This window comes from Dipodomys merriami, unplaced genomic scaffold (assembly GCF_024711535.1).
Source record: "Dipodomys merriami isolate MVZ:Mamm:240054 unplaced genomic scaffold, mDipMer1.0.p SCAF_14, whole genome shotgun sequence".
Taxonomy (NCBI): Eukaryota; Metazoa; Chordata; class Mammalia; order Rodentia; family Heteromyidae; genus Dipodomys; species Dipodomys merriami.
Window position 1 is genome coordinate 21365599 of NW_027202715.1, and position 20437 is coordinate 21386035.

A 20437-nucleotide genomic window follows, 5' to 3' on the forward strand; every position below is an offset into this window, starting at 1 on the left:
GCTAGTTTTCTTCCTTGTATGGGAAAAGAGGAGGGGACATTTTAAAAAACACGCTTTCTGCATAACTAGTTTGGGTTTTGCAGAGTAGACTTAGAATCACTGGCTACTGAAGCAGATGCACATTCAGTTTTTACCACTTCTATCTGGCAAACTTGTATACTTACTTGTTTTCTGTTCAGATTTAAAAAAAAAATCAGATACTTTAAAAAAAAAGTGACTCAAGGAGAAGCCTGGTGGGTAAAATAAAGAGACATCCCAACTGGAGAGTGAAGGACCTTTCCCAGGAAAAAATAGGCAAAAAAGAGATCACAAATAAATGGCTTTTACAACAAAACATGACTATTCTGTCACCACAAAAATTGAAGTGTATTAGTATTTAAACATTATTTCTTTTTCTTGCAGATTTTTAATACTTGTGCTTTAACAAACCCCCTAAAATGTTCACAGTTTTGGCAACTATCCCAATGAAAATAGCATAGAAGTAATTTACTACTGAATGTGATTCCTTAAAGCTGTATCTTTATAAGAATTTTTTTTTTTTGTCAGTCATGGGGCTTGAACTCTGGGCTTGGACACTGTCCCTCAGCTCTTCAGCTCAAGACAAGTGCTCTACTGCTTGAGCCACAGTGACACTTCCAGTTTTCTAGTGGTTTATTGGAGATAAGAGTCTCACAGATTTTCCTGTCTTTTGAGTAACTAGGATTACAGGCATGAGCCACTGGTGCCCAGCTTATAAGAATATTTTTGAAATTAGCATGATCAATGAGAATATTATATATGGCAAAAGGTGGTATTTATGAAATAAAGACAAAATCTATACATTGACCATATACATGTGAGGCTGATCAATCCAGGCTCCATAAAATTGTTGCTCTAGACCCTTATCTTAAAGACTAAAAAAAACACACATATACCCTGAATAAAATATTGGAAGAAAGGAGAAATGTTAAATGTTTCTCAAAAAATGGAATATAGATACATTAATAACTCAAGCGCAAGGCAGCCTGTGAGATGGTCTCTAGTAGAATTACAAAATACATAAAAGCGTGAAGGGTAAGGTGTAGAAAGACTTGTAGAATGAATAGCTTTTGAGTTGAATTGATTATCAATTGAAAGGCTCAGAAAGGGACAGGAGGATTTGGAAGTAGGCGGGCACTTTCTACTTCAAGACAAGAAGTGGCCCTCATTCAAAGCATGGGAAACAGTCTGGAATAAAGGAAAGGATGTAGTTGGATTTGTTGAGAGGTTTTGGATATTTTTTTGTCTAGACCACCACTATTCTTCAGTATTAACCATGGGTTCACTTGCCCCTAACCTTATAAAAATTTAGATTCTCTTTCTTAGATTCTCATTTGCTATCATTCTGAATAAAAATAGATGGTTAGATATGACTATTAAGGTAGATGGGACTACTTAGAAAATGGAGCTAATGGAAAGAAGGTGAAAGTGACTAGGATGAGCCAAGCTTGAACTAAATAATTCCAACTCCACCATCTCCTTGTATCATTCACAGCATGCAAAGAATATATAAAATATGCCTGGAAAAGAAGAATATAAGATATTCAACAATGTTGTTTATTTGCCATCTGTGATTTTTTTAATACATTTTAAGATGAAGAAGCTGAATCTAAATGTATTGTAGTTATTGAGTCTCAGAAAGAGATTTTTCACAGTATTTTGTCCAAGATCTATGACCTAAGCTTTTTTTAGTATACAAAGTTGTTCTCTAAGGAAAAATGAAGTAAGAAGCTGGTGTTTAATGACTTTGAAATTTCTCAAAGATAGTTTACTGAATGAAGCATGGATTGTTGGTCTTGCCATGTTTCCTTCGGGAAGGCTGGTTTATGGCTGAGAAAAAGATAGAGAGGAATCCATGCTTGTAAAGCAATTTGTCCAAGAAGTACTTTCTTCAGCCATACTCTTAGTTGTTCTGGTTATACCAGCTTAGTCTATGGCTTTTTGCACTTAGCTAAATTATTTTATCTCTAAATAAATGTAAGTGCCTTGGATGATAATACTGCCCAGATCTGTGAACAAGACATAAGACACAGAGAACCCCTGGGGATTTCGTCAGAGATAATGCTAGAGAAAAGGCATGGAAATGGAACCATGAGAAAACAGAAGGCAGACATACAGAGCTGACTGGATTACAGTCGAGAGACAAACCCAGTCCATCTGTCCTAGCATTCCAACCACACAAATGACAAAACAGCAACACAATGTTAAACTCAATGTAAAACTCAAATTCAAGAATATGATGGAAAATTTGTAAGGCAAATCAGTTGTTGAGATAAGGGAAAACCAGAAATCCATCATTTGGGATTATTGTTCAGATTAAAAAATATATAAGAAGGGTTTTAAGACTTTGTTTTGAAATCTGCCTTAACTTTTCCCTTTTATTTGTAGCCACCTTGCTGCTTTTGTGTTTTAGTGTAAACTAATAAAGTCCCCACACATCTCTATATGTTCATCCATAAAAATCTACTAGAGGAAAAGCCATAAAAATATATGTAGATTTTTACATTTTAGTACTCAATTCTCTCTATGAAAAGTCAATAGGATTAAGTGTATAATGTTTTTTAATGACACTGAAGTGGGAAAGGCTGGGAAAACCCAAGATGTACAGATTAGCATTTAGGTAGCAGATAGATACTCTAATAGTAAACCATTAGAAACCATTTAAGAAAGGGATCTAGAGATGTATAATTCAGATTGAAAGGCCTTATGTGCACATGATATGAATTATTTTTTCAGGGCAGTCCTACAAAATGGGTCAAGTATAGGATTAATGATGCTTATTTTCTTTACTAGTTTAATTTATAGGAAGACAGATTCAAGGTAAGAAGACTGTCTTATATATTCAAAAACGAATATGAATTTATGAAAGGTATAATGCCTCCTTCAAAATCATGAAATACTATAGATAAATTCCTGGCTCATAACAAAAACTCAGTTACATACCAGTACACACACACACACACACACACACACACACACACACACACACACACACACACACACACACACACACAAAATCAGTAATAAAATGTGGACAATCACATTATAGGATTTATTCATAGGATATGCATTTTTTTCTAGGCATGAGTAGCTTGGTGGAAAACATACGAAAAGCTTATGTAATGTGGCCTCTGCTCTGCACGTAGATGATTAAATGTTTTATTTTAATTGCAGATTAGTGATGTTACACCCCCACCCCCACCTTTTATTTGCTTTGTGGCAATACCCAAGCCAAATGCTTAAGCTTTTTCACGTTGAAATTTTTGTACAAAGTGGGCATACGCCCTTCATAAGTTGACACTGGTCTCAGAGTTGTCAGTCTTGTAACTGTTTGAACCGTTGTAACTTGGTTTTCATGGTTATAATCTTATAACCATCTTGTCAAGTTTTCTTCCCCCAAGATAATTCTATTTCTTCAGTGTCAGTGTGATATATTATACAACTTTCTTTTAAAGTCCTGTGAGACTCTGAATCAAAGGGTGGAGGATGGTAGGATGTTCCTTGTTGTAGGAGTGACAACAGCTCAATATTAGTCCAGGAAAAACCTTCTAGCTTCATGCAGCCACCACCCTGCTGTGCAGTGAAGGCTACTCAAGTGTACACAGACTGTATCTCACTGTCTGTAGGCACTTTTTATCACCCTCGCTTTATTACGGTATGAATAAGGATTTATTTTTAAAGTTCTCGGCAACATGTATTTTATTTCCACAGTATTGTAATTAGTGTGATGAGACTTAAACAAATATTGCCTTTGTACCAGGAGCTGGTGGCTCACACTTGTAATCCTAGCTTCTCGGGAGCTTGAGATATGAGGATCATGGTTCAGTGCCAGCCTGGTCAAGAAAGTCTGTAACACTCTTATCTCCACTAAAACTACCAAAAAGCCAGAAATGAAGCTGTGAGACAAGTGGTAGATCACTAGCCTTGAGCAAAAGAAGCTAAGGGACTCAGGCACAGTGCCTAGGTCTTGAGTCCAAGCCCCAGGACAAACACACACACACACACACACACACACACATACACACACGCACACACGCACGCACGCACGCACACACACGCATGCACACACACGCGCACACACACGCATGCACACATGCACGCACACACACACACACACACACACACATACAAATGCCTTTGCTAAATTCAGTATCAGCCTTATCATTTATTATGTGAGGCTAAACATGTGCATTTTATCTTTAAGAAGATGATATTTTTGTTGCTGGTATGCTTAAGAGTAGGAGAAAAAGGAAAGTAATAAGGAATGCTTTTTCTTAATGGGAAGGTCAAGAACCCTGAAAATAAAAAGAAAATATAGAGAATTGTTGAGAAGTTATTAATTTTTGTTAGAAAAATTTGTAGGAAAGATGAATTAGAAGCTTCTCTTTTTTCTTCTCTTCCCCATAAAATGGATTATTATTGCTCATAGATATTCTGTTGTTAGAAAGTACAGTGGGAATTCTATGCCTCCATCAGAAAGAATGACATTGCCCCATTTGTTAGGAAATGGAAAGACTTGGAAAAAATTATATTAAGTGAAGTAAGCCAGGCCCAAAGAAACATAGGTCCCATGGTTTCCCTTATTTTCAATAACTAGTATATGTCTGAATCAAGCAGAAAAGGTCAGTTAAGTTGGTGTTAGGGAAATGAACCCTAAGATATATATTCAAATGCTTTTTTTCTTTCATGCGATTGTTTCTAACACATTTATAAGATGATTTCTTTGTTGCTTTGTATGTCCCTCCCCCACGGTATAACCCCTGCTTTCACTGTATTTGATGTTGTTATAATTTGTGGAGGGGAAGGGAAAAAACATATCTTTTAAATAGGGATACAGGTGGACCCATTGCAACAATGAAATGTACAAGTTGTTATGTCAAAAACGAACTTTACAACTTTGGTGGCGGGGGTGGGTGGGAGGGGGGGAGGATTGGGTGGGGAGATGGGGGGAGGATGGGATAGGAAGGGGAAACAAAGGAGGAGGCTACAATGCTTGATAAGAAATGTACTCATTATTTTGCCCATGTAATTGTAACCCCTCTGTACACTATTTTCACAATAATAATAATTTTTAAAAAAAAGAAAAAAAAGTACAGTGGGAACAAAGATCATCTCTGCTTGGACTTATATTGTGATTGGGCTATTATTCTATCTTTTCCTGGAGTGCCCCTTATTGGCTTTGAGACCTAACTCAAGAACATTCACTTTTACCCATAAGATAAAAGCTTCAGTTAAAGGTCATTATTAATAAAAGGAAAACACTTTGTATTTTATGCTACTTAAAAAATACAACTATTCTTCAATAATTACAATTGATAAAGTAGATAATAGTTTCTTTTACAGCTTGTCACTTGAGCCATATCTCTAGGCCTGCATACTATACTCTATTGTGTCTATACTAGGAGATCTTGGGCAATGCCTTTCATGAGGGTGGATGAGGATAACAAACAACAGAGCTACATCATGTAATCAGACCTAGAATATATACTAAGTCCACACAAGATAGTATGAAAACTTACTTGTTTTGCTCAAAAATAATGTCACCCTTCCATATAAAAATACAATATTTATATAGTATGAAGTCAATAAGATTGAAACAGTAGGAGCTGATGGATGGACAACTATTTAATGGTTTGCTATACTAACTCCATTTAGGACCTAACTTGAGTTTTGATTTAGTTTGCTAAGTGTTTGCTTCAATGTTCTCTGCTTGACATCTTTAGGCCAACTGTACATTGTGAACAGTGTTGACAGAACCCAAGCCTTGGGAAACATAGGATGGAAGACTCTTTTTCTTTATAGATATCAGTACTAAAGACAAATGAAATTATATGTACATATTGATTTCAAATGAGTCTGGGATTCTGTCACAGTCAAGTTACCGATTGTTTCCGACCCACTCCAAACACAGAACACCAGCCAACAGAACTCAGTATCTTACTAACTGCTCTTTAAAAAGAAAAGAGTATCTTCATGTTAGAGTTTATGAAGTGATTTTCTTATTTCTGTCCTTCCAATAACTATGAGACGTTAACAAGACATATCTAGTCTATACATAGAAAACTTCAAATTTAGAAAACCTAAGAAATTTACCTGCAATTACTTGATTAGCAAGTGCTGGAGAAATTTAAATTGAGTTCTTAATTCCTAATTCCTTAATTCTACAATGTGTAGTTGCAATTATTACCCTCAAGTGAAATAGAATTACTTTTGGTTTAGGTTTTCTACAGTATCCTACCAAGTTATCCAAAATCATCAATGATTTCAGAGGCTAAGTGAAATTTGGCCCAATTCTATAGGCTGTTATGAGTGGGAAATAGTTACTCCCACCTGTGAATGTAATTAGTTTTCAAGACCTATTTAATAAACATTATTTAAAGTGCATCTATTCTACATTCCTCATGATATTTAGCATTTCGATTTACTGATACTTTTTGTGCTCCAAGTTTCTCTCAGCTGTCTCTGATTTTTAATGTAGGTAGCAAAGGGAATATAAAAATATCAAAGCTGTATGGGTTTGCTACAGATAGAGTTTCTAATGAGAATCCAGAGGGGAAAAAAGAAATAAAAGGAGCAATATAATTTCTGAAATCTTCTTTTCTCATGGCTCAATTCTCAATTGTCATTTCTGGAACCCATTTTTGTCTTAAGCTTCATGGCCGGATGCATTTTTTTTTCTGGTTCTAATCCACACTTTAAATAAGCTATTTGAGCTCTCATCTTGGTAAATGTCAAAGGAAGAGAAGATATTTCGTGCACCTACAGCATCCTAAAAACCCTTGCCAAATCCATGAATCTGACTCTGCATTATCCTTCTCCAGAAGGAGAACATAATTTCATTATCCATGAATCATCACCTCTTAGACTGTAACATCATTGTCGGAGAGCCTAATAGAACTAGTGTTCAGCTGGCTGAAAGGGGGAAGGGAGAGGGAGCACTGGGGCAAAGCACAGGTCACCGGCACCATCAGCAAACTGGAGAGGAATTGTAAAGCCCAAAGGGGAGTCCTCCCTCCATTGATGGAGCTGGAATACCTAAGGACAGTAAATAATTCATACTGATTCTTTCAAAATGAACGCTAGCATTTGTTTTCCCCAACCTAAATAACATAACATTCCAACTTCTTACCCAAGGAAAATATATTAAGGCATTGAATAAGTGTATCAAAGACTAAGCCAACATCAAGGAACATAGAACTTAGAAATATTTCTTATCTATTCCCATTGAGTTATTTGCTTCATATCCTCACGCTACAGTTCTATGACTTGTCTTCTGACATTATTAAAGGAAAAGTGAGTAGACAAAATATACATCAACTTAGATTATAATCTCATACCCCAGGAAAAGTGACTAAATAAAATTGAAATTCAACGTACAAATCCAAACTTACGTGTTTGAAATCACATTTACAAAAGAATTTAGGATGAAAAGCTATGTGCATGAATAGCTGTGTTTGTTCTAACTAGCCACTAGAGGTCACTGATACTCTATAGAAATACAGTTGGTTGCCTGTGTCTACTTAGGTACTTGACTCACCAAATCAAGTAAAAAATGGTTTAAATTCTTTAAAGAGATGTAATGCCAACATCCTTGGAAAATACAAACTCACTTAAAATAAATATATCTTGCATAAGTAGTGCTTAGCAGACTGGCACTGGGATTATTCACTCCAGGCTACAGTAGGCGGTGGGTACTGAGTCCACTAAAATGGGGGAAAAAGCACACACACACACACACACACATACACACACACACACACACACACACACACACACACACACACACACACACACAGAGTACAGATACTAAATTCCACTTTTCCTCTTTTCTAATGAAGCATTCAAAGTATGAATGAATCCATGTTTCATGGGTCCCACTCTGCTGCCCAGTTCAACACATCCAGTTGTCTAACTACTGTCACCTTGTAGGGGAATCAGACATGAATATCAGTGCTGTTTGTCCACTATGCAATGTGTTCTAGATACTCATGAAAATAGATTTGTGGTATGTAGTCTTGAAAGTGCCATGGGCTGGAGGTAAGGGCAGCAGCTTCTGATCAGGAGAACATTACAAGTGGCTTTGTTAAATTTCCAATGGCCAAGTAATTAGTTGTCTAACCTGCAGGAGTTTTGCATTTGTTCTCAGAAGATACTGTGTAGTAGAGAATTCAAAGGGAAGCATGTGGGAAAGAACTTTTGTCTTGTAAATTCATGTCCCAGATCAAAAATGTGTTTTTCCATCTAAGGTATTTTCTTTGACTCCTTATTGATTACTAAATTCCTAAGTAAAAAATAGGCATTAAGAATGACCAGCCTTCAAAAATGTTGGTTATTCACTTAATCTTACATGAATTTTACATACCAACTAGGCTTGGAACTTTAGATATATTTTTCAATAGAGTAACCACATTTTAGGTAGCACAGCAAGAAGTTAAGTAGGACTATAAATATTTGGGATCCATTACTAGTGAGGCAAAAGGTCAAGTCAAAGAATAAAAATGGGCCTTTTTAATTTAATACTGCATTTAATTAATACAATCATCTTCAGTACAGATAAAAATGAGGCTGACCAAAGAAAATTTCTCTTTTAGATGGAGTTTGTAGTTACCAACAGTTTATGAAAATGTAAAATTACAAGTTCAGTGAGAAACATCACAGTAGGCTCAGTCATTCAGGTCATAATACTGTAAGGAAATATTTGCATTATTAATCAATTGGGAATATGTGACTATTTGTCATTAGCAAATATATATTCAGCAATTATATTGTAGCTATGGTGCTTTTCTGAGCTGGTATCTATTTTTAGGTTTCATCAATATCTGAGTACTTTGAGAAATCTACTTTTTTATTGCTTATAGAAGTATGGTTTTAATAATCTGGCTTCCTTGCAATTATATTTCATGGTGATTTGCCTAGATTTTTTTCCCTCTTGTCCTATGAAAAACATCTAAAGTATATAAAAATGCTGGTAAAAATAGCCATTTACTTTTTCTTTTCTTCCTTTCTTTTTTTTTTTTTTTTTTTGCTGCAGTGATTCTGTTTTGAAAGAACAGGGGCATGGTTAACGATGCAAGACTTGGCAAGTCAAATTAAATAAAACAGCAATTCCTAATCTTTGCTCCTCTAGTAAATCTGTTAATTTTGGAGGATGGAAGACAATACAGACTAAAGATATATTATTTTTTCCCCTGAAATCTCAATGGCCTGTAGTTCATATCGTTTCAATACAGAGGCTGTGATACTTGTGCTGCAGTCAATAAACTTTCACCAATGACATAAACACATGCAGGCAGCTTGCTGCTTACCAACAGGGTCTGTACAGAATTGTCCTGATGGATGAGTGTACAATACAGATGAACACAGGGACACAGGAATGTCAACAACAGCAACACAAAAGAGAACTGTCATGGGGTGAGTCCTTTTTCCTCTAGGATTTATTTATACATTTACGCAGGCGTTATCAAAGTCATTCTTCCCATTGAGTTGTTGATGGAAAGCCTGTCTTAGAATATGTTCTCTTGTACACATCTGAATGAAATGTCAATCCTCAGGAAACTGCTGTGTGCTGGAGGTATCATGGGACAGGGCAGGACAGCCTGACAAATCCCAGACAGAACAGCATAGACCTAACCATTGTCCTAACTATCTTAGAGTCTTTGAAAATGCTGAGGAGAAATTCTGGTAAGATCCAGCTACAGGCTGGTAAGCAAGGTGCCTTCCCATTTGTAAACCTTATCACCTTGGAAAGACTCCTAACGGGAGGAGTCCATGGAGAAATCTGCCTCCTCAAACTTGCCTATTTAATTATTTTAATTCACTAACATGTGGGCTCAAAGAGATGGACTGTGAGACCTTTGATCCGATTGTACAGGGACAGGTTTACAGAGAGAAGGTTTCAAGTCTCAAACTTTGTGTTTTCCCCCTTTCCTCATGTTCTGTATCTCTGGGCTTGCAGTCTTCCAATCCTTAGCCACGCCTCCCCCCCCCCCCCTTGCCTAATTGCAAGCCAGATTCCTCTGGAAACTGCTCCTGGGGTTGCTTTAAGACATTACCCTCTTTTGATAGTTTCTTGTCATTTTCTTTTTGGGCAGGGCATTGTTTTAAGGTCTCTGTCTGTCTCTACCAAGCCCATCGAGTCAAATCACCTTCTAGGATCACTTTAAACTCCCAAGGTCTGGGGTCACTCATCTTTTCCCTTGATTTCCCAAGGAAACCAGGAGAACAATCTTAGATGTGGGGGGTATTACTTATAAAAGAAGTTTCATCTAAAAGCAAATGCAACCGTGAATGGAATCAGTAAAGGGTCTTATACAACAGGCATGCTATCAAACCAGAGTTCAATCGTCACATTGATTGTGGTATTTAAATTTCAAGGGGCTGATTATGTGGGAAAGGAAGATGACCAGTGGCAATGAATGCAGGCAAAGGGGTAGGGAAGGACCTTGCCAGCAGAGAGAGAGACAGAGAGAGAAAGAGAGAGAGAGAGAGAGACAGAGACAGAGACAGAGACAGAGACAGAGACAGACAGAGACAGAGACAGAGACAGACAGAGAGACAGAGAGACAGAGAGAGACAGAGAGAGACAGAGACAGAGACAGAGGGAGACAGAGACAAAGACAGAGAGACAGAGATGGAGACAGAGAGACAGAGACACAGAGAGACAGAGACACAGACACTCAGAGACACACACAGACAGAGAGACAGGCAGAGAGAGAGAGAGAGAGAGAGAGAGAGAGAGAGAGAGAGAGAGAGAGAGAGAGAGAGAGAGAGAGAGAAGGGAAGGGAAGGGAAGGGAAGGGAAGGGAAGGTGGAAGATTCTTTTTTTTGTTTGTTTTAGTCACCAGGGTTCAATAAAGCACCACTTACTTCCCAGCTTTTAAGAGCGCTTTTGTTTTGTTTTGTTTTGAATCACAATGGTTCATACCTCACACTCCCTGGAGCCTGATTTGTTATAGGTGCAGGGTCCCGTCCCGTTCAGCAGCATCTCGCTGGTCTCCGTGTTGGTGGGCTTATAATCTACATAAAATTCCTGGGTGCTGGGAGTCATCTGCTTAAGGGACTGCCTTTTCTTCTTCCTGTGCCTTCGCATGAGGGAGCGCTGCTGCAGCTGCTTCATGCTGGCCGGGTAGCGCTTCCACGACACGTAGATCACCAGCAGGATGACGAGCACCGACAGGAACAGGGCCACGCTCCCCGCGATGATTTTATGGAAAGAGATGTGCTCGGGGTCGGCTTCGGTCTCTGGGCCGGGCTCTGTGGCTCCCACCGTGGGAGGGAGAGGGGGTTTGCTTTCATGCTTCGGCCTGGGGAGCTTGGGTTTGAATGTGGGCTTTGGGAGAGCCCGGGCCACATCAAAGCGCTCTGTGGTACTTCGGCCACAGATGCTGTAGTTCTTCACTGCGTCGATCACGTTGACCCCCTGCAGCTCTTTGGGACTGGCACAGATAATTGTATTCTCCCTCAGACCTTTAAAACTTTTCAGCCAGTTTACCAGGGAACAGATATTGCGACTGCATTCCCAGATATTCCCGGCAAGACTGATGTCATTTAAGGATATCCAAGAATCTAAGATCTCCTGCCCAATGAACGTCAGCTTATTGGAATCCAGGTTGAGGCGCTGGAGGTTCGGGACGCACTGGAACACACTGGGTCCGCTGAAAGCCTCGATCTCATTGCCTGACAGATCCAGCCTTTGTAAGGAGCTCCAAGTCCACGACATGGTCTGCCCTATGACACTGATTTTATTCCACTGCAAGTAGAGGTTCTGGAGGCTCACCAGCCTTGGAAAAAGGGCCAGGTTGAGCTTCGAAAACTGGTTGTGCTCCAAGTGAAGTTCTTTGAGTCTGATCATACCGGCAAAGACATTCCTGGCTAAACTTCGGATCCGGTTATATCCCAGGTCCAAAAGTTCCAGGTTGCGGCAGTCTTGGAATATGCGTACAGGGATGGTTCTCAGGGAGTTGGAACGCAGGTGTAAACTGAGCAGCTTCCTCAAGCCCCGAAACTGCTCAGACCCCAGAGAATGCAGCTGATTGTAGGACAGATCCAAGTTCCTCAGATTGGTCACCGGTCTGAAGGTATTGTTTAGAAAATAGGAGATTCGGTTGGAACTCAGGATCAACTCTTTGAGTCTGCGTATTCCATTGAAAGCATTCTCGTCAATGTTACTGATGTGGTTGTGGTCAAGGTACAGCCAGGTGAGCTGGTTGAGCCCTTTAAATTGATTATATTTAAGTTTCTGAAGGCTGTTGTAGCGGAGGGACAAACCTAAGCAACCAGCAGATATGCTCGAGGGTATCTCCTGTAATTTCTGAGATTCACAATATACCATTTTGCCTTCACACCTACAGCCCTTAGGGCATCCTCGTTCAGCAGAAGAAAGCATTGTCAGTAAGACAGTGGGGGCTACCACCAGTGCTACAGCTGATCCGCTCAGTAGCCTAATTACATTGAAACCTGGAAATAAAAACAACTTAGAAAAGTTATCCCCCCAAAAATTTCTCTATTTTTTTCTCATTAATCAAACAAAAAAAAATAGACACGTATATTCATGTTGAGAAATGTAAACATTGAATAACATTTAGTATCAAGTGTCATCTCTCTGTCATTTCAGGAGATGGTCTTTAGAATTTTTTTTAATAGCAATTAAACAAGGTAACATGTCCACTAAGCAATTGAATTTATAGCCTTAGAGCAAACCAAGGCAATCTCTATAATAATTAAGGCAGAATTATTTACACAGACTAGAGGATTTTTTTTTTCAAGAAGGTAAAAAGAAAAATGACAAAACATACCCATCCTTTGTATTGTTCAAAGGTCGTCCTTAGGTCTTTTGCTTTGGCTTAGGGGCCACTTGCATGACAGCCCCTGTCAGCTGCACTGTAGTGAGTCAGGACTCGCTGACACCCAGGAAGAAAAATTGGACCCCTTGGGAGATGGACCGATTTTGGAACATTATTCTTTGCCAGCCACGCAGAACACTCCAAGAACAAGTAAATCCCAACACCGCATTCGCATCAAAAATCTTCCTAGGTAATAGGATCTTCATGGATATTACGTTTTTGCATCTTTACAGTTTTTTTTTTCTCCTGTAGGAAAGGGTTTAAAAAAAAAAAAAACCAAACACCCAACAACCTGGCTTCTACAATTTCTTTTCAGCAAGCATGATGTATTCCTCCAGGCAACACGGGGCTACCTGGGCCGCCACATCTGTATTCCATAGCCCAGCCGTTCCTGTGACGAGCACCTTCCAGTTCAGCCACAGAGCTGTGTTGGAGCCCAGAAGGCAAGAGAGCCCCGTAGCGCGCACACGCTCCGCGCACTCCCGCAGACAGTCATTCTGAAAGCGGCTCGGACTGTTGCTTTGGTTTCAGTGAATGCAGTCTTATGTAAAGCTGCCCCCAGTGGTGAAGAACATTATGGGCATGTGCAGAAATGTCTCTCTTTTATCTTGCAAATGAGCAGACTCTCGGCTGGAAAATGAATGATTCTTTTGGGTGGCCCAATAGGAACTGAATGGTCAACTTAATCAATACCTAGCAACCTTTTCTGTGATTTCCCAGTCTGGCTTTACAATTTGGCCCTGTCTTGGATTGTCTGTGTCGGCTTGATGGCTGAGCACGTGCGTCCTAGAGTTGGTTTTTCTCTGCCCCCCCTCCCTTCCCCGCCCCCGCCCCGGAGCTGAATATTAAGTTCACAGATCGAATGTCAGTTTTTCTTAACCTCAACGTAGGCTTGGAGCTGAAATTTAGAAAATGAATTATTGAGTTTTTCACAGAGCAGCATTAACTGCTTGTCCATTTGACCTCCTGGAGTCACAGTGACTATATTATGCAAGGTGTCTCAGGATGCTGGAACTCATACATTTTTGGAATAAAGGAGATGACGAATGACCTATGAATTAATGGATTCAATAGCCTTTCTGGTTTTCCCACACGAGATATAATTAGTTTAATGGCTTATGATTTGGTTTGTTATTTTGATGGCTGTGAGGATTTTTTGTTTTTTGTTTTTTTGTTTTTGAAATTAGGAGGCAAATAATCTTTAGTGCTAATGTAAGAATGAAGAGAGATCCTTTAGCTCATGATGGTGCTACTATGTTTTATATTAGTAGTATTTGTTGAGTCCTTTCTAAGTAGTGATTGTGTGTTTAGTAACCAATTTGATGCAGGCCCCATTATCACCTCCATTTAAACGATGAAGAATCAAGTCTTGAAAGGGGCCGCTTGCATCATGAGCCAACTAAGTGGTAAAGTTGTGATTTGGATCAAAATTGGCTTTAGAGTGACTCTTTAACCACTGGATGATTTGATTTAACAGCATTTGTTATTTTCATTTTTAAATGAGTCAAGTGAAAATAGATTAAGGGATTGGTGTAATGAAGCTGTTACCAGCATATTCCATATTCTTGTTTCCTTGGTCTGAAGCTCCTCAAATGGTATAAAAACTAAAGAGGAACAAGTTAGAGATTAAGAACTCCCTCCCACTCCACTCCCCCCCCCCCCACCAAGGCTCCCTAGTTCTAATCCTGGCTACAAATTGCTAGCTATATAACCTTAAGTGGGTTATTTAATTTCTTTACACCTCAGTTTTCTCATCTGTAAAATGGATTATAAAATTCACATCTCATAAATACATTTAGAGAATCAAGTTAACGTGGTACCTTAAAATACCTGGAATAGTGTGTAGTACATAGCAAATGTGTTATTTGAAAAGTCTCAGCTGTATTACATCTTGCATATTGTTTAGTATTGACTATTGACTGTACAGCAGTCCTTAATGCACAAGGAACTAATTTAATGAGCACTTTTTATATTGCACACAATGGATTTCTCAGCTTCTTTGATGAGAAAGTATCATATCTCTATCATCTCCACTTTATCTTAAAGATGAATCTTTTGGTTCTATGGGACATCACTAATAATTAATCTTCAATCTTTTTACCCCAAGGCAGAGCATCCTAATGTCTATCCCATACCCATCCCCCACAGAGATAGAAATTTTGTTTAAAAATACGTAGTATTCTTTATAATCTCTACTTTATTAGTTTATGTTAGGTGACTTGGCTAAGAGCCAATTAGATAGTGCCTAGACATTCTAAGGATGAGAAATTTAGTAAATGTTATTCATGATAATCAAAGAACATTCTATAGATATAGACCAGAGCTTTAGGTCATGTACTACTAAGGCATCAGTTCTCATGAAATTATACATTTTGTGAATGCATCTAAAATACCCAGAGAGCTTGTTAAAGAATATATTTTTCCAGGGCTGGAGGCATGGCTCAGTGGTAAGAGAACCTGCCTGGTAAGCAAGAGGCCCTGAATTCAAACCTCAGTATTGACAAAAAACCAAAACCAAAACAAACAACAAAAAGGCAAACAAAAAACAAACCTGCATATATTTCCTTCTCCATCCACCAAGATTTTTCACTCTTCAGGATGGAAGATGGTGTTTATATCAGTAGTCTTTGATCGACAAGTAGGTTTAAAAAAATCATAGCAGAAGCCTGATTAAAAATAATAAATTTTCTCCTAGGAAAGCTACTATGAAATTTACAATATTGAGCTGAAGACAAAGACCTGCTTTGTCTACTTCAGTTTTTAAACATCTACAACTCTGCTTGGCACATAATAGATGCTAACAAGTCTATTTACTGCACAAATACATTTTGAGAAGGGAAGTGACAAATGCACTAAGATAAACTGACTATGTAATATTAACATAAAGTTTGTAACACATGTGATTGAGCCTTTCAGCTTTTCTCCATCAGTGAGGTTGGAAGTAATTTTCAGGAAAATATTTGTGTGTTGTATGCATGCTTGCACATGCATGTGTGTGTGTGTGTGTGTGTGTGTGTTGTGTGTGTGTGTGTGTGTGCACATGAGCTAGTTCTGGGGCTTGAACTCAGGGCTTGTGTGCTACCCATTAGCTTTATTGCTCAAGGTTCTATTTCTTAAGCCACACCTCTACTTATAGCTTTTTGATGGTTAATTGGAGAGAAGAGTCTTATGGACTTTCCTGGCCAGGCTGGCTTTGAACCATGATCCTTGGATCATGGCATGAACCACTTGCTCATGATGATGAAAATACTCTTTTTTTTCTATTAATTTTTTATTGTAAAGATACTGTACAGAGGGGTTACAATAACATGAGTAAGGTAATGAGTACATTTCTTATTGAGCATTTTTACCCCCTCCTTTGAAAAGGAAAGTAACTCAAATTTCAAACCTTAGAGGATTAGCAGGCAGTCTTCACTTGTCATTGAGCTATTTCTTAACAGTTAAACCACGTATTTCACAAGAATAGTGAAATAATAGTTTTTAGAATATTCCCTTTGGCATAATATAGAAGGTTATTACTGAACCTTGATCACTGAACATCCCACATGAAACTTCATAACTTGTATATCTTTTTTAATTTAAATTTTATTCTTTAGTTGATGTGCAGAGAACTTGTTTATCTTAAAACAAACTAGAAGAAGTAATATTTACAACCCATTTCTCATCTTTGTGCTTTAAAGTCTCTGATCTTTTTTACTTCTTTCTTTTCCCCCAATGACAAGTAGTTATTAAGATGTCTTTCTTGCCTAACTGCTTCAGAGGGCTGCTTTAGAATGGCTGGAGGGACCAATCAACTTCATTCTACCTCATACCCAGTATCGCATACCCAGGTCCATATCCCTCATACACAGGGACAGTAGCACAAATGAACCTCTGGATAGGTATTTCTCTCACTTTGCTTTCCTAGAACAAATAGTCTGTGATTATTTAAGACAAATAATAGTCTGTTTTGTTGTATGCCGTACACTAGGTTTCCAGGCACTTTCCTGATACCTTGGCTCCTGTTCTTTTCTTGGTCTTTTGTTCTTCCTCTGGGTCTTGTGATTGGTATTAATATTGGCCACGGAGCCTTTTCTCAACAGTCAACAGTAGCTTTTCTCAGCTTGGTTGGGCCCTACGTACGCTGTGTGGACCCTACCTTTGTACTTGCTCTTCATTCCACATTGTATCTGTCCTGTGTTGTCCTCAGAGCAATCAAGTGCTTGGAGAGAGATGATCTTAGAGATTAGTTGAGAAGTAAAAAAACAAAAACTAAAAACAAAACAAGCCCAAAGTAAACACAGTTCTAAACTACTAAATACTTAGGAGAGCAGAAATTATTTTAAAGATATAGAGTAGACTGACAAAAAAATTAGATTCTAAAATATTTTAGTAAATGTCTGGTATGATTTCTAGTTCTCTCTCTAATTAGTGACCAGAGCAAGCTGATTATTTCTGATTTGCCTTTTAATACAGGCAAAATTAAACTACATATGTATTTACAAACTTTTTTTTCCCATGCTTAACACCACATGCAGAACCTACCATAAACTCCTTGACAAGTTATATTTCCCCAGTGAATCTGGGGCCTCGTGATTTATACAATTATAAAACATAGTGTCATCTATCTAAACACTTTTTATTGCACTTGCAGTACTGTAAATGGCTAAACATATTTTGTTTAAATTGGGTAAATAAATCAGGTCTCAGGATATAATGCCAAATTTTATTCCAATATGAAACCAAATTGCCAAATATAAAGTTAGAAAAACAAGATTGCAATATGATATACTGACACCTCCAGAGTGACTGGCCCCAGAGATTTTATATATTTAACAAATACCTAGTCTGAATACCCTTTATCTACTAGCCATTGTTCCCAATACTTGAAATATGTTTAGTATACAAAATAAAGCTCTGTGCTCTTGCGACATTTACATTAAAGGAGTAAGACAATTAAAAGTAACCATATATACCTAGGTATTAGTAGATAGTATATACTGTTGAAAACAAGGAAACTATAAGAAAAATTGAGATTGTAAGAGATAGGTGGTTGGATGCCATTCAAATAGGATGGTAAGGCTGCTGAGAAAGTTGTCTAAGCAAACTCATGAAGGAGATGAAGGAGATGATGTTTGTTGGTGAACAATTAGTCAAGTTGTCCAATGGGTCTATCATGGAGAAAGCAAGTGACAGAGTGACTGGATAACAAGTGAAAGAAGTACTAGACGTTGTGTCCTGGAAGGCTTTGTGTGCCATTTTTGCCATTGTAAGAATCCTAGCTTTATTGTGGAGTAAGTGAAAAGGCAACTGAAGATTTTAGTAGCATATAGATATATAAAAATCAAGTTTATATGTGGAAACACTCAATCCAGTATTGCTGAATGCTTCATTCTTCACAAATTCATACTTCAAATCACCCAGTTCCCAAATATGATGGTATTTGAACACTGAGCCTTTTGTGAGCCCTCATGATTGGATTAGTGAGATCCCAAGGATAAGAAGGAATGAGCATTTGTTTTCTGTCCTCCTCTGGCCTCAGCCACAGGAAGGTGGCTTTGTATAAGCTATTACTAATCTCGCTCTAGAAATCAGATCAGCTAGTGCCTTGGTGTTTCAAGTCTCTACAACTGTGAAGAATGAATGTTGTTTGTTGAAATCACCCCAGTAAATGGTATTTTTATAATAGCCCAAATGGACAAGATAATCATTCTTGCTGCTGTTGTTGGAATAGAGGCCATCCTACAACCCCTGAGAGAGCATGGCAGTACTTGGGCCAGTGGGGCAGCAGTTGAAGCAATGAGAATGGATTGAATTCTTCATCTATTAGGATAAAATGAAAAGATTTTTTCTTCATGGGAGATCGAAGTTAAAGAGAGAAATTAAAGATAGCTCCTAGGTTTGTGGGTTAAGCAACTGAAAGCTCAACCTTCATGGGTCATGTTTTGGGAGAATGACCAAGTATGATAAATACTTTTGAATTAAGTATGGGTTTAGATATTTTTGTTTAAAAATTTTAATGAGATTTTAATGTTTGTAATCCCCTTTAGGAATTATATTTTTGAGATGATCTCTCTACATTGCTCAGTGTGGCTTCAAACTTTCCGTCTTCCACCGTCTCAAATGCTGCTATTATAAGTATGGACTACTATGCCAAGATTTAGAAATACCTATTTGATACTAGGCCTCAAAGTGTCATAAGTAGTTAAAATATTATAAAACCATTTTAAATAGAAATTTGTTAAAATGTTTAGAAAAATTAGCCTCTCTATAATAGGAATATGACTTTTTTCCCTTTTTTCCTTTTGTGCCAATCCTGCGGCTTGAACTCAGGGCCTGGGCATTGTCCCTGAGTTTTTTTGTTTTTTTGTTTTTGCTCAAGGCTAGCACTCTACCACTTGAGCCACAGCACCACTTCTGGCTTTGTCTAAAGTTTATGTGGTACTGAGGATTCAAATCCAGGGCTTCATGCATGCTAGGCAAGCATTCTACACTACAACTAAGCCACCTTCCCAGCCCCAGTAATGTGACTTTCTATGCCCAGACAGTGGCCATATAGTTACATATTGGAGAACAAAGAAGACAAAAGCTTTAATTAAATTGAAACCAAAATTTGCATAATTCCCTGATATGTGAAAATTTGAACTATAATTTCTAGAAATAACTTTTGTGAATCCAAAATATTTTTCTAGAATAATTTAGGTAATAGTATGCTATTTATCACATATGTCATTTAACATTTGGAATTTGAAACTGATTCTGGCCAAACTTCTCAACATCTCACTATGTTCATCTGCAAAATTGAACCCATAAAATTTTTAAAGGTTTTACTTGGGAATATGTTCCATAATTTATGTGTAAGTTCACAGTAAACTATAAAGTGCTATGAAATATTTCTGGAATCAAAATATCTCTGGGAAATGTAATTTTCTTTGGATTCCACGTAGGTTAAGGGCATTCACTATAGTGAACATAATCAAGGGACACTAACATGAAGAAGGGCAAGTTAGGATTCACTAGTAGTAAGTAATTCTTCATTATGCTCTTCGACAGTTTCAGTACCACAATCAAGTATTATAGACCATCCATTATTGACATTGTAACTTACAAGTTCCTTCCACCAACAAATGCATTTAGTCCAGATATTGTGAAGCACTTAGTGTTTGTGACCTTACTGTAAAACAAGATTGCCAGAATGCCAATATAGGAATTTCAATTTCCAGTTGGCTAGAATGCTCATATGCATTTCTACATTTCTAATCGTATTCTGATCTTCATCAGAGCATTAACACTTCTCTGAAATATTCTTTGTTTCTATCTGCTTCCCTTCAAGAGCTCCATTAAAAACCCTGTCTGAGCCAGGCGCTGGTGGCTCATGCCTGTAATCCTAACTACTCAGGAGGCTGAGATCTGAGGATCACAGTTCAAAGCAGCCCGGGCAGGAAAGTCCATGAGAGTCTTACCTCCAATAAACCACCAGAAACCGGAAGTGGTGCTGTGGCTTAAGCGGTAGAGTGCTCACCTTGAGCTGAAGAGCTGAGGGATAGCGCCCAAGCCCAGAGTTCAAGCCCCATGACTGACAACCCCCCCCCCCAAAC

At 38.1% G+C, this 20437-nt stretch overlaps 2 protein-coding genes across 3 annotated transcripts in view; one reads left to right on the plus strand and one right to left on the minus strand.

The window, feature by feature from the left end:
- Lrrtm3 (leucine rich repeat transmembrane neuronal 3) overlaps positions 1 to 13453 on the minus strand; it is a 160555-nt gene extending 147102 nt beyond the window's left edge. Inside the window, exons 1-2 of the mRNA XM_070021008.1 lie at positions 12813 to 13453; positions 10943 to 12474 (exon numbers count right to left, since the gene is read on the minus strand). Of these exons, the coding sequence (XP_069877109.1) occupies positions 10943 to 12474; positions 12813 to 12816 (1536 nt within the window). The 5' untranslated portion in view covers positions 12817 to 13453. The remainder of the gene's footprint in view (positions 1 to 10942; positions 12475 to 12812) is intronic.
- The window catches only part of Ctnna3 (catenin alpha 3), a 1374363-nt gene that overhangs the window by 599488 nt on the left and 754438 nt on the right, over positions 1 to 20437 (plus strand). The gene's annotated exons all lie outside the window — the stretch shown is intronic.